Raw genomic sequence first — 12763 nt, forward strand, 5'->3', positions numbered from 1 at the left:
TCCTCTGTTTTTTTGGTTTTGCCTCCCTTTATTGCACAGGAGCCCTACTGATGTCCCAGTAAGATGTGTGGGAAGGGAAACATTCTCTCAGCTCATGATTAGGGCTCAGTCTTTTAGTGAGCCTGTGCAGTGACCTGCTCAAGTGCTTCTCAGATCCACTGCCCCCTTCGGCGGGACAGGAAGGCTAGCGTGGGCTGCTGTTGAGTACTCCCCTTCCTGCAGGTTGGCTAGGCTCCGGTAAACCCTCAGTCAGTTAGGCTCTCGTAAAATAGCTTTTCTTGAAAGCTGGCCTTATTAAAAACAGAGTGTTCTAATGTATTTCCCCTTGCTAGTTTGCAACTTCTTTGGGAGCGTCCTGAGTGAAATCTGAAACCAGCCCCTGGTACATGGAGGGCAAGGAGAGACCAAAGTGAGAGGCAGAGCCCTCCAGATTGGTAGGTGGCAGGTTTCATATGCAAGGAAATCTACTTATGGGGCTTGTCTTAGGCAGCTCAAAATAAGTAGACTTCTGCACTTACTCCACCAGAATCTTAAAGTTTATATAGATGCCTTAACTGGGTGCAGTCATGCATACCATCCAGATAGTCCCAACACCACATTTCTATCTCAAGGTTGTATCCTTGGGGCAGCTTCTGGAAACAGGGAAAACAAGTGGAACACACATTCCAAAGGACAGGGGAGGGGTGGGGAACCTCCAAGTGCCCAGTTCCACTTGTAGGTTGACTGGTGGTCACATCTCAATGACTTCCCTCAACACCCCTCCCAATTCTGGAAGTATGGCGGTATTTTTTTCTGATCTTCATTGTCAGAACCTGGTAGGGCTCCTGGAGGTAAAACTCACAAAAGTTTGAGGGCTTCCGTAAGAGTGGACATCTGGTGTTTTAGTCTCAAACTTGCCCACACTGAGCCTCCAGCAGTTCACCATTTACAGTTTCAGTTTCCCTACTCTGGTTCTGCTTCCTGTCGAGCTTCTGCTCTTGGGCTTCATCTTTTGTATGTTATGATTCTCTGTACTCACATGTTGGTCTCATCAATGTATGGGGTAGCAGCTTGCCCTATGACCTCAGTTCTCTCTTGAATCTAAGAAACTTAGTTTTCAGTTTTTTGTTGTTAGTACAAGAGTGATGACTTCCAAGCTCCTTATATGTCAGACCAGAAACTGGAAATCTGGGTTGCCACTTTACTTTCCTTCACTTTCTTTGAAGCACAAGGATTTTAAATTTTGATGAACTGCAACTTATTTTTTTTTTAAGTAGGCTCTACAGCCAGCGTGGATCTTGAACTCACCACCCCGAGATCAAGTGTCACATGCTCTACCAACTGAGCCAGCCAATTGTCCCTTATTTTTCTTTTGTTGTCCGTGCTTTAGCTGTCATATCTAAGAAAGCATCACCTAGGGGTGCCTGGGTGGCTCAGTTGTTAAACGTCTGCCTTGGGCTCAGGTCATGATCCCAGGATCCTGGGATCGAGCCCCGCATCAGGCTCCCTGCTCAGCAGGAAGCCTGCTTCTCCCTGTCCCACTCCCCCTGCTTGTGTTCTCTCTCTCTGTCCAAAAATAGAAATCTTTAAAAATAAATAAATAAATAAATAAATAAAAAAGAAACCATTGCCTAATCAAAGGTCATAAACATTTACACCTGTTCCCTTTCAAGGGTTTTATAGTTTTGGCTCATCACATTTAAATCATTGGCCTATATTTGAGTTGCTTTTTGCAAATGGCATGAGGGAGGAGTCAAACTTCATTCTTTTGCATGTGAATATCCAGTTGTCCCAGCACCATCTGTTGAAAAGAATTCTTTCCCCACTTAACTGTATTGGCACACTTGTTGAAAATAAATTGCCCATAGTTTTATGTGTTTATTTCTGGGCTCTCAATTCTATCTCATTGCTGAAGTGTTTATCATTATGCCGGCACTGCATCACCTTGATTATATAGTAAGTTTTGAAATGAGGAAATATGACTCCTCCAACTTTGTTCTTCTTTTTCAGGATTGTTTTGGCTATTCTGGGCCCCTTGCATTTCTATATCAATTTTAGGATCTGGTTGTCAGTTTCTGTAAAAAAAGGCAGCTACAATTTTATCAGGGATTACACTGAATCAATAGATCATTTGGAGGTATATTGCCATCTTAATGATATTAAGTCAGGTCTCTCAACTCATGTATATGGATGACTTTCCACTGACTATTTTTAAAATTTCTTTCAATGATATTTTATAGTTTTTAGTGTCCAAGTCTTGTACTTCTTTTGTTAAATTTATTCTTAAATATTTTAATCTTTTTGATGCTATTTTAAGTGGAATTGTTTTCTTAATTTTATCTTTGGATTGTTCATTGCTAGCGTGTAAAGATACAACCAATTTTGTAGATTGATCTTGAGTCCTGCAACTTTGCTGAACTCATTTATTAGCTTAAATATTTGGTGTGTATGGATTGGTATTAGCTTAAATATGTGTGTGTATGGATTCCTTACAATTTGTGAACACATGGTTTTACTTCTTCCTTTCTAATATGGGTTCCTTTTTTTTTTTCCTTTTTCTTTTCCTTATCTAATTGCCTTGGCTAGAACCTCTAGTACAATGCTGAATAAAAATGGCAGGAACAGATATCCTTGTTTTTGATATTAGGGAGAAAACTTTAGTCTTTCTTCATTAAGTATGAGATTATGGATTTTCTTATGGATGATCTTTACCAGGCACCCAATTATTATTGTCTCCATTTTTCTGATGAAAACACTGGGGCTCAGAGAGGTTAATTAGGTTGCTGGAAAACCCAGGATTTGAACCTGGTCAGTGGTCTCCAAAGGCTCTTGGTACTTTCCTCTTCTGCCTGGGAGTGGCCAGCAAGAAGAGGGCCCAGGAAGAGAAGGGAGACAGTGAGGGTTCAGTGGCTAAGAGTGGATTTTCTCCACCCTACAGGTGACTTTGGGAATCACCCATTCACATAATTAGCCTATGTCCCACCAGGCCCTCCTAGCCTGAGACCAAGGCAAGTTTTGGGTGTGGTCTCTCTACTTTTTTGTCGGCAGCGGTTGCTGAGCATTGGCAACATCAGTGCCATTTGAGGTGGGTCCTGTCCACTGTCTCTGTCTCTTCTCCTGAGGCTGTAGAGTCCCTGGGTAAAAGTGCTTGCTGGGAAAGTAATGTGCTGGGTGCAAACAAATGATCTTTTACTTTTTGCTTTTCTTCTTCCAGTTTCATATCTGGAATTTTTGTTTTCCTTTAAAAGATTTCCGTAGTGGATCTTCACTAATAATAAACTCTACTGCATCCTGACAAATTTCTCATCTTAAAGAAGGTTTTCTGAGATATATTAAGATCTCAGTTTAGAATTCAGATATTTCTTCAGACCATCCTTTGTTCTTACCTCATAAATGAGATAAATATATCTGACATGGAGCTAAGAGGTTTGGGTGAATTCCCCAAGGTCAAGTAGTAAGGTACAGGCTTGGTCAAAACTCAGATCTGGGTCTAAGATCTGGGACATTAGATGTCTACAGAACTGTTTTTTCCATACAGTATTACTTCCTACATGTTAGGGCATTTTTCAGAGACCATTTACTACTCCTGCTTTGCCCTCTGATGCTGTTGTGTGGAAGCTTAGCTGAGAGTGTACAGTGCTTGGCTAAATTTATGGGCTTGGAGCCCAAGGCCTGGTTGAATCCTGATTGCACTGCTTACTGCTGGGTGACCATGGGCTTATTGAACTTCTGTGTCTGTTTTTTCATGTATAAAATGGAGATTTTTATGAGAATTGAGAAGCTGCGTGAGGATCTCTGTGTAATGCCTGGCATATAGTAAATGCTCAATAAATTACAGTTATTATTAACACTGTTCCTTCCACTGGTGAAGGGAGGACAGTTTGATTCTGAGTAGGTCTGTCTTGCACAGAACGTCTTGCTATGGTCTGCTTTCGTCAGGGTGTATTTCAGTGCCTGGGCTCCTCATATTTCAGGGCCTGCTTTACATGCTGAGAAGACTTTTGTGGATAGTGGAAGCCTGTGCACTCTTCTCATTGGCCTGGCAAGGGCCTCAGGCCTCCATGAACTTAGGGTGATTTTGTGGGGAAATACTGATTCTCAGTCTAAGGAGAACTGTGGGTCCTTAAAAAGGATTAGACATAAAATAACAATAATGCAGTGACAGACCCAAGGCATCCCTGAGTTGAGAGTCAACCAGAGGTCTGCTTCTCTTCCTGTTTCCTGTGGGCATGCCGGTCCCAGGAGCCCATACCCTGCCACCGAACACGCTGAGGTTTCCAGGTTATCCCTTTGTTCCTCTTGAACATGGGCACATGGGGAAGGGAAGGCCAAGGGTGGCAGGAGGCTGCCTCCCACGCCTAGTGGTTTACCACTGGGCACCCCCTGCCCATGCCCAGCACATCAGGTAGCCTTTGTTCGCTCTCTGCCCCAGAAGTTAAAGGTATTTTGGCAGCTAGACAACCACTTCTAAAGCTTTGCTGGCTAATGAACCCCACTGGAGAATTCCCACATACCTTTGAGGAAGAGGGAAGTTTTTCTCTTTGCCTCAACTGACGGGGATGGTTGGGGCTACATGTCAGCAGTGGCTTAAAGAGCCCCAGCTTACTCACAGAAAGAGGATTTGAGATCTCCCAGTTCTGTCTTCCAGAATATCTTCATTTCATTTTCTTTCTGTTTTGTCTTTTAATTGACGGGTGTGGGGAAGTAGCAAGATCATACCATTAATTTTTTTTAGAGGCATCATTAATTCTAAAGATGGAAAATGAAACCAATCGGGGCAAGGAATCAGAGCACGGGAAGCCAGCATGGGGGAGAGATATTCCCCCAGACCATATGAAGCTTGGCAAATTATTCCTGACTCACCGTGACCGGCAAGTTTGGGTTTGGGAATGGAAAGCCTTGCTTCCTAGAACATCTTGTACACTAGTTCTCTTTTCTGAGATTGTTTGATCATCCCTACTCTATTCCACGAATACACGTCATTAAGCTTTTTTTACCTACCAGCCCCCACATTCCAGTTTTGCATCCTAGAGATTCATCTGAGGTCACCTTGATTTGAGTTCTGGGAGATTTTAAAGACTATATATCTTGGTTTTACTTCCACAGATAGATAGTTAATGTGTGTAGAGTTTATTCGTCCAACTTCTAGAGGGCAACTTTATTTCCCTTTTTTTTCTCTTGGGTAAGGGCACCTCATTGTTTCCCTATGTACTGCCAATAAGCTGGTTTTGTTGAAGGAAACCAGCTGTGCAAAATCTCCTGGTTTCAGGTCAGATGAGGACAGAGAGTGCTGTCCTGTCTACTAGAAATCAGAGTCTCATTTTTGTTTCTCTTGTTCACTGGGGGAGAAAGGAACAAACAAACGAACAGTATTTTCCTATTTGGAAAAAATTTTTTTTCAGTCATTTTTTACTTGCATTTCAGATTTTTATAACAGTCCACCCTTTATTTTCTCCCATTAAACTTCCCCATAACTATGAGAATCATTCATTTCAAATAAACTATTTTTTATTATAAAAGCAATATTCATTGAAAAAAACTGCACAAAGACCAAAGTAATAGTTACTTTATAATTTTTATTTATTTATTTATTTAGGTTAGAGTGAAAGAAAGTCTCAGAAAGCCTCATAAATCAGAATGATTTATTCTATTTCTGGTTTTATATACATTTTCCACTAATAATAATAATTAGCTACAAAACAGTAATAAGAAAACAGAAAAAAAAGAAAACAATATACTATTCTATTGCAGAATTTCAGATTGATAATTTATACCACTGCACTGAGATTCTAAAATAGCCTTTGGCTCAGTTTCATTAGGGCTTGAGGCAAATATGAAGAACTGATAACTTTATCTGTATCCACAATTATGGAACGAGCTTTAGACATCATCAGAGATGACATCCTAAGACATAGGAGAGCAAGAGTGCTCCCTGAAAACCTGTTTCTGTGCATGATTAAATCTTTCTTCCTCCTTGTCTTTCTCTGTATTCTTTTACTCCCCTCTACCTTCCTGTCTTCAACCACAGGCTTTTTCTTAGTTAGCCCTAATAAAGATGTAGCCATGTTTTAAATCACTATATTTTTTTAAACACATTTTATTTATTTGAGAGTGAGAGAGTGAGCATGAGTGGGGGGAGGAGCAGGGAGCCCAACTCAGGGCTCATCCCAGGACCCTGGGATCATGACCTGAGCCCAAGGCAGACACTTAACCAACTGAGCCACCCAGGCGCCCCACATCACTTTATATATAATTCTATATTTAACAGTTTCTTGTCTAGAATGGACTGAATTGCCTTCTATACGTAAGGTCCCTTTATGATACGTAAGTTCCCTTTAATGAAATCTTCGTTCCGGAGGACCAGTAACCCTCAGAAATACTTAAAAAAAGTCTCTCAAAACAAAGTCATTGTGCCATTCTTCATACTCTCCTCGAACAACGGCTGCCCCACTTCTGATTACTGAAATTGAGCCCGGTCTTCAAACCTTGCCGGAAATGCTACTTCTCTTAGGAGGTCTTTCTTCTGCACCAGCCCTTCAAGTAGGTGTGATCGCTCCTTCCCACAAAATCCAATCATATTCTGTACCAGCTTTATGACACTGATGGTAATCCCGCTTGGATTTGTGTGCCTGTTGTATTCCTCTTATAGGTTATGAGCCCTCATGGGCAGGTTCAATGGCTTACTCTTTGAATCCCTTGCAGCTACAATGCTTTATAAATAAGAGTTGCGGAGTACTTATTAGTAAGTTCTAGAAATTGAATAACTGTGGCCATCTTTGCTTCACTTACATACTTACAATTATTATAAGCCCAGTGTAGATTTAACAGAACTGTAAAGGCATAAACTATTAATCAAAAAATAGATCTAGTTTTGCTTAGTAACAATACTTGGTGTTTGTAGTTGGTGTGTGTGTTTTTTTTTCTCCTTCAGCTGCACGAGTACAAACTGTATGAAATCTTTAAGTAACGTTCTCAGTTTTCAGGGTAAGTTGTTGAACTGCTCATTCAGAATCTGGGCTCCCTTCCTGAAACCAGATGACACACTTCTTGCCCTTCCCATGCCAAGTCCCTCCCTCAGTGGCCAACTTCCTCTCTGCGTCAAGGCACTGGGCTCTGAACCTATTCTGGCAAGATCCTCTCTTACTTTCTCCCGTAGGTGTGTTCCTTTCTCTAAGCATTGCGTTTAACAGGACGGAGCCTTGGCGATCCTTGCAAGAGACCAGAAACTTGCCAAATGCGCAAGCCAATGTTCAAGCACCACACTTCCTCACTACTTGCAGTGGTGTGCTGGGATAAAATCCAGGAGACTCATAAAAGCCAGACGGAGACTGCACAATTCTCATGGAAACTTAATGGTAAAATAATAATGTGGCCATTTTACAATATCACGAACTACATGCACAAATCATCTAACATTTTTGCGTGTTGAATTATAACTGTATAGCTTGAAATCATGAAGAGCGGTTTCTAAAACATATATATATACACATACATATATATATATATAGTGAATTAGATTTTTTGGGTGTACTCTCCATAGTAATTTTTAAGGAAGAAAATACTTTTGAAAATTCCAGTAGACTTTTCTTTTTTTTTTTTTTTTTGGCCATGGTCAGAAGTGGGGTTGAACTTAAAATTTTGTGGTTTTGAAGAACGCTTAAGTGGTGAATTAATGTGATGTGAAGAAAAGGTAACCGCCTCATTCTCTTGCAGTCTAATCACAGACCACCCCCCCCCTTTTTTTTCCCAGCCTTAGGGGAGGGAGCCTTTAATAATGGTCTGTGTAAACTGATGCCCAGGCGGTATGAGTTCGAAGAAGCGCTGCTCGAACACACTGAAGCAAAGAGCAACACCAAAGGGCAGCATCTCCCCAAACAAAACAATTGCTTCGACCAACCAACCAACCCAAACGGCTGCAATGGCTCTCCTGGCGCGAATCCTGAACGCCCGAGTGAGCCCGGCTGCCGGGCGAGGCGGGTTCCTGAGCGCCGGGGCTTCACGGCCCTCCCGGCCCGAGGGCGCCCGGCTGCCGGCGGGGACGCGGGCCGAGGACAAAGGAGCGGGGAGGCCGGGAGCGCCGCGGGCCGGGGGCCGGGCCGAAGGGCCCCGCAGCCTCGCCGCCATGCCGGGGCCCCGCAGCCTCTCCAACCTGGTGGAGTTCTTCTGGAAGGACGGCTTCAGCCGCATCCACGAGATCCAGGTAGCAGCGCGCGCGGGGTCGGAAGGGGAGCGGGCCAGGGAAGTTCCTCTGAGCGCGGAGGCCTCGCGCGCGCCGGAGGGCGTCCGGAAGGAGGCGCCGTGGAGGGTGCCCGAAGGAACTCCAGGGAGGGGGTCCCGGGGGGGGGATGCCGGGGAGGGGGCGCCAAGCCCGGCCGGGAAGGGGACGTCAAGGAGGGTCGCCCGGGAGGGACCCCAAGAAGGAGGCACCGGGCAGCGGATGCCGGGGAGGGGACGCCGGGCAGGGGGCGCCAAGAAAGGGGCTTCAAGGAAGGGCGCCAGGGCAGGGTCTCCGCGCTGGGCGAGCCGGGGAGAGGGCTCTGGGGAGTGAGCCCGAGGAGGGGTGCCTGGGAGCTGTCCCCAGGTAGGAGGCCCGCTCGGGGTGGACCCCCGCAGGCGGAGGCGCGGGTTGAGGCTTGCGGAGCCCAGCGGAGGGAGTCGCGGTCCAGCCCCGGGATGGCCCCGAGGGGGGCCCAGAAGAACTCCTTCTCTCGCGGGGACGTCGGGGGCCCGGCCCGGGAGCGCTGCGAGCAGCTCTGAGCTCTCCAGAGCACCGTGTCTACGCGGCCGGCCGAGGTCATGTTGCGTCCCTTTCTGGTCCTTTTTGCTTGTGTTTTATAAATGGAAAACAAACACGCCCCCCTCCCCCAAACATCTGAGGTTCGGAGGCCACAGGTTGCTTAGCCTCCAAGTGATGGGGTCGCCACACGAATGTAAATGAACCTCGGCTGCAAGCCAGGACTCGGGCAGGGACCTAGGAAGAACCCAGTCGTTCCAACAACCTGTGGGAGTTTTGGGACACGTCAGCCTACAGTTTCTCATCTTGACCCTGAGTTTTCCCTTCTTTTCCCCATCCCAAATTGCGCCTTTCATTGCAAGGTGGGACCCTCCACCTGCAAGGGTCATGGGATCTCCTTTCCTCTCGCTCTGGCAGCTGCTTCCTTACTTGACTTCTTCATTTCCTCAGGCTCCCACCTCTGCGCACACTTCTTTCTGGGATCTGGGCCTTCTAACCGCTTCCAAGAACACCCTCCCTCCACCCCCGTCCCACTTACTTTTGTTCAAAACTCATGGGTCATCCTTCAAAGCACTTCTCCAAGGAAGCCTTCCGTGACCACCCACCTGGCCTGCGGTCATGGTCATTCATTCATTCCCTCAACCAAGAAACATACCTGATGGTGCAGAGGCCCTGATTGGGCTAGAGAAGCAGAAACCTCATTGGGAGAAAAAACCGAACTCAGGAGCAAGTTTAATTTGACTGAAATTCCAGACCCTCCTCTCCATCCCCCACACCAACCCTACACAGTTTTCCACCTGACATGCTTCTAGGGGTCAAAAAGGATTTTCTTTCTTTTCCCTGTGGAATCTGGACATAAGATATCAGGATGTGATAGTTTTCAAATGGGGAAAAACATGTTTTGTTATTGACTGTGGACAAGTCAGTACAGCTTGATATTTTTGTTTCTGCTTTTTTTAAAAATTTTAATTAATTATTATTTTTTTACTTTTATCCACTTCTGTTACCATCTGCTTTTATCCTCACAGCATAAGCCCACAGTTGGTTCCGCAGCACAGGTTTCTTTGAGAAGCTGACCACTGTTAGAACCTGCATGTCTAGCAGAAGTGGCCTAGAGAGCCACCTCTCCACCACCAGAAAGTGTCTCAGTTCAGAGGGGCATTTTCCCTGCATCTGCCCTGCTTCCCGCCATCATCCTACACGCAACCCTCCTGCCCAAGGCTCAGACTACACCTATCACCGTGATGGTCCGGAGTGGTGGCGCACACCTGCCAGAGGACAGTCACGGAACTGACTCACCTGTGCTTTCTCAAAACACAGTAGACAGGCCCCAACTGTTCCCAGCTCCGTTGTCCTTCTGGGCTCCCCTTTTCCTTTATTCTCCAAATAGCACTCATTTACAAGAGTGGGAATCCTCCTGCAACCCCTCTGAGGACCTCAGGGAGTGCTTTATGGCCTGGGGTTACCCCACTGCAGGTGTGCTCAGGTTGCTCTAGACTGAATAAGATTCTAGTAAAACCCTCTGCCCTGCTCTCCAGCTTGCTCCTGAGGCCCTTGTAGGAGGAAGACAGTTACTCTGTGACCATTACCTCCAGTATACTTTACTAGACTCGTGATCACACAGTGTTAGCTTGCCAGTCATCTATATGGTTCAAGTCTTTCCCGTACAGGTGGGGAAGGCCCAAGTGCTGACTGAGTGACTTGCCCGAGGTCACGCAGCTAATTAGTGACAGAGCAACATCCTAGCCTGTGTCGCTAGAGGCTGTTTCAGATGTGACAGAGCAGGAGGGCCCTGTGTTCAAATGCTGGCCCTCTACATGCACCTGTGGAGTCTTGGCTAATCACTTACTCTCTCTAGACCTCGTTTTCCTTGTCTGTGCAGAAGTCTGACAGTCCTCATCCATCTCACAAGTTATTATGTGATCAAATGAGATTAGGGCTGTGGAGGGGCTTCGTAAGCTATAATCATAACATGTAAATACGAATAATGAACATTTCTAGAACTCTTTTCATGTGCCAGGCACAGTTCTAGTCCTACATGTGAGGGAAGTTCTATTATTTGTCCATTTCACAGGTGAGGAAACTGAAGTACAGTGGGTAAGGTTGCCTAGCTAGTACACACTGAGCTAAGATTCAAACTCCAGTGTCTGTGCTCTTAATGTCTATATAAATTCTAAGTACCGGGACTGACTGTACTCTTCTGTGGTCCACTAGCAAAAAAGTGCTGTACACTATCTGGGTCATCCATCTTGTTCTTTCTCGTGCCTGGTCAGTTGCTCCTTAGTGCTGATGGTGCCTGTTCAGTAGCTGGATTTGCCTGGGGAGTGACCCATTTCCCAGTAGTTGGCTATTAACAGTCATCTCAACCATGGCTCCCATTCAGAGACCCAGAGGAACACCTTCCAGTTGAGTCTGAGTGTTTTCATCTCTGGGTGGGAGGACTTCACCCAGGTTGATAAGGAAGTGAGTATCTTCTACCTGAGGAGTAGAAGGAAGAATGGAGAGACAATGGACTCTCTGGCCTGCTATTTTTGAGGTTGAGAATTGGGGTGATGAGAAATGTTGGCAGATACCAAAGAGAGACTTAGTCATTTTCCCCATATGCTCAGACCTGGCTGTGCCATGCTGAGCCAGGCTGGAAGGGACTTTCTCTCTCTCTCATTTATTTATTTATTTAACCCATTTACACTTATTGTGATTTCTCTTTGTTTTTTGGTACTAGAGCTATTGAGATATAATTCACATACCATACAACAGTCACCCCACTTAGCCTTAGAACATGTTCATAACTTTATTTATTTTTTATTATTTATTCATTTATTTTTTTAAAAGATTTTATTTATTTATTTGACAGAGAGAGAGAGAGAGACAGCGAGAGAGGGAACACAAGCAGGGGGAGTGGAGGAGGGAGAAGCAGGCTTCCCTCCGAGCAGGGAGCCTGATGCGGGCCTTGATCCCAGGACCCTGGGATCATGACCTGAGCCAAAGGCAGACGCTTAATGACTGAGTCACCCAGGCGCCCCAGAACATGTTCATAACTTTGAAAAGAAACCCCATATTGTTTCATTTAGCTGTCACTCCCCAACTCTCCATCCCCCCAGCCATAAGCAACCACTAATTTACTTTTTGTCTTTGTAGACTGGCCTATTCTGGACATTTCATATAACTGGATCATAACATGTGGTCTTTTGTGTCTGGCTTCTTTCACTGAGCATCACATTTTCAAGGTTCATCTATGTTGTGGTGTGTACTAGTGCCTCATTTCTTTTTATGGGCAAATAATATTCCAGTGTAAGAACATACTACATTTTGCTTGTCCATTCATCAGTTGACAGACACGTGGATTGTTTCCACCTTTTTCCTAATTGTGAAAAATGCAGCTATGAACGTTCAGTATAAGTTTATTTTTGTATAGACATATGTTTTCATTTCTTTGGATATATATCTAGGAGTGGAATTTCAGAGTCAAATAGTAACTCGATTTTAACCTTTTGAGAATCTGCCAGACCGTTTCTCAAAGTGGCTGCAGTATGTACATTCCAGCCAGCAAGTGTAAGAGGTTGTGATTTCTCCACATTCTTGCCAGGGCTTGTTATTACCTATCCTTTTGATTACAACCATTCTAGTGGGTGTGAAGTGGCATCTCATTGTGATTATGATTTGCATTTCCCTGATGACTAATGATGTTGAGCTTCTTTTCATCTGCTTATTATCCATTTGTATATCTTCTTTGGAGAAATGTCCATTCAAATAATTGCCCAGTCTTTAATTGGTTCATTGTTTTATTGAGTTGTCATAGTTCTTTATATGTTTTACATACAAGTCCCTTATCAGATATGTGCTTTGCAAATATTTTCTCAATTCTGGGGATTATCCTTTACTTTCTTTATAGTGTCCTTTGAAACACCAAAGTTTTAAATTTTAATGAAGTCCAATTATCTACTTTTTCTTTTGTTGTTTGTGGTTTTGGTATTATATCTTAAGACACCATTGCCAAATTCAAGGTCATGAAGATTTACCCCTGTCTTTTCTTCTAAGAATTTTATAATT

At 44.5% G+C, this 12763-nt stretch overlaps 1 protein-coding gene across 3 annotated transcripts in view; it reads left to right on the top strand.

Moving 5' to 3' along the window:
- The first annotated feature begins 2929 nt into the window (after window positions 1–2929).
- The window catches only part of CYP27C1 (cytochrome P450 family 27 subfamily C member 1), a 54507-nt gene continuing 44673 nt past the window's right edge, over window positions 2930–12763 (top strand). Inside the window, exons 1-2 of one of the 3 annotated variants that reach the window (XM_036092937.2) lie at window positions 2930–7334; window positions 7730–8179. In XM_036092937.2, the coding sequence (XP_035948830.1) occupies window positions 7784–8179 (396 nt within the window). In that variant the 5' untranslated portion in view covers window positions 2930–7334; window positions 7730–7783. The remainder of the gene's footprint in view (window positions 7335–7729; window positions 8180–12763) is intronic. The other 2 variants (XR_004917549.2, XM_036092936.2) reach the window with 2 other exon arrangements.

This window comes from Halichoerus grypus, chromosome 4 (genome assembly GCF_964656455.1).
Source record: "Halichoerus grypus chromosome 4, mHalGry1.hap1.1, whole genome shotgun sequence".
NCBI classification, from domain to species: Eukaryota; Metazoa; Chordata; class Mammalia; order Carnivora; family Phocidae; genus Halichoerus; species Halichoerus grypus.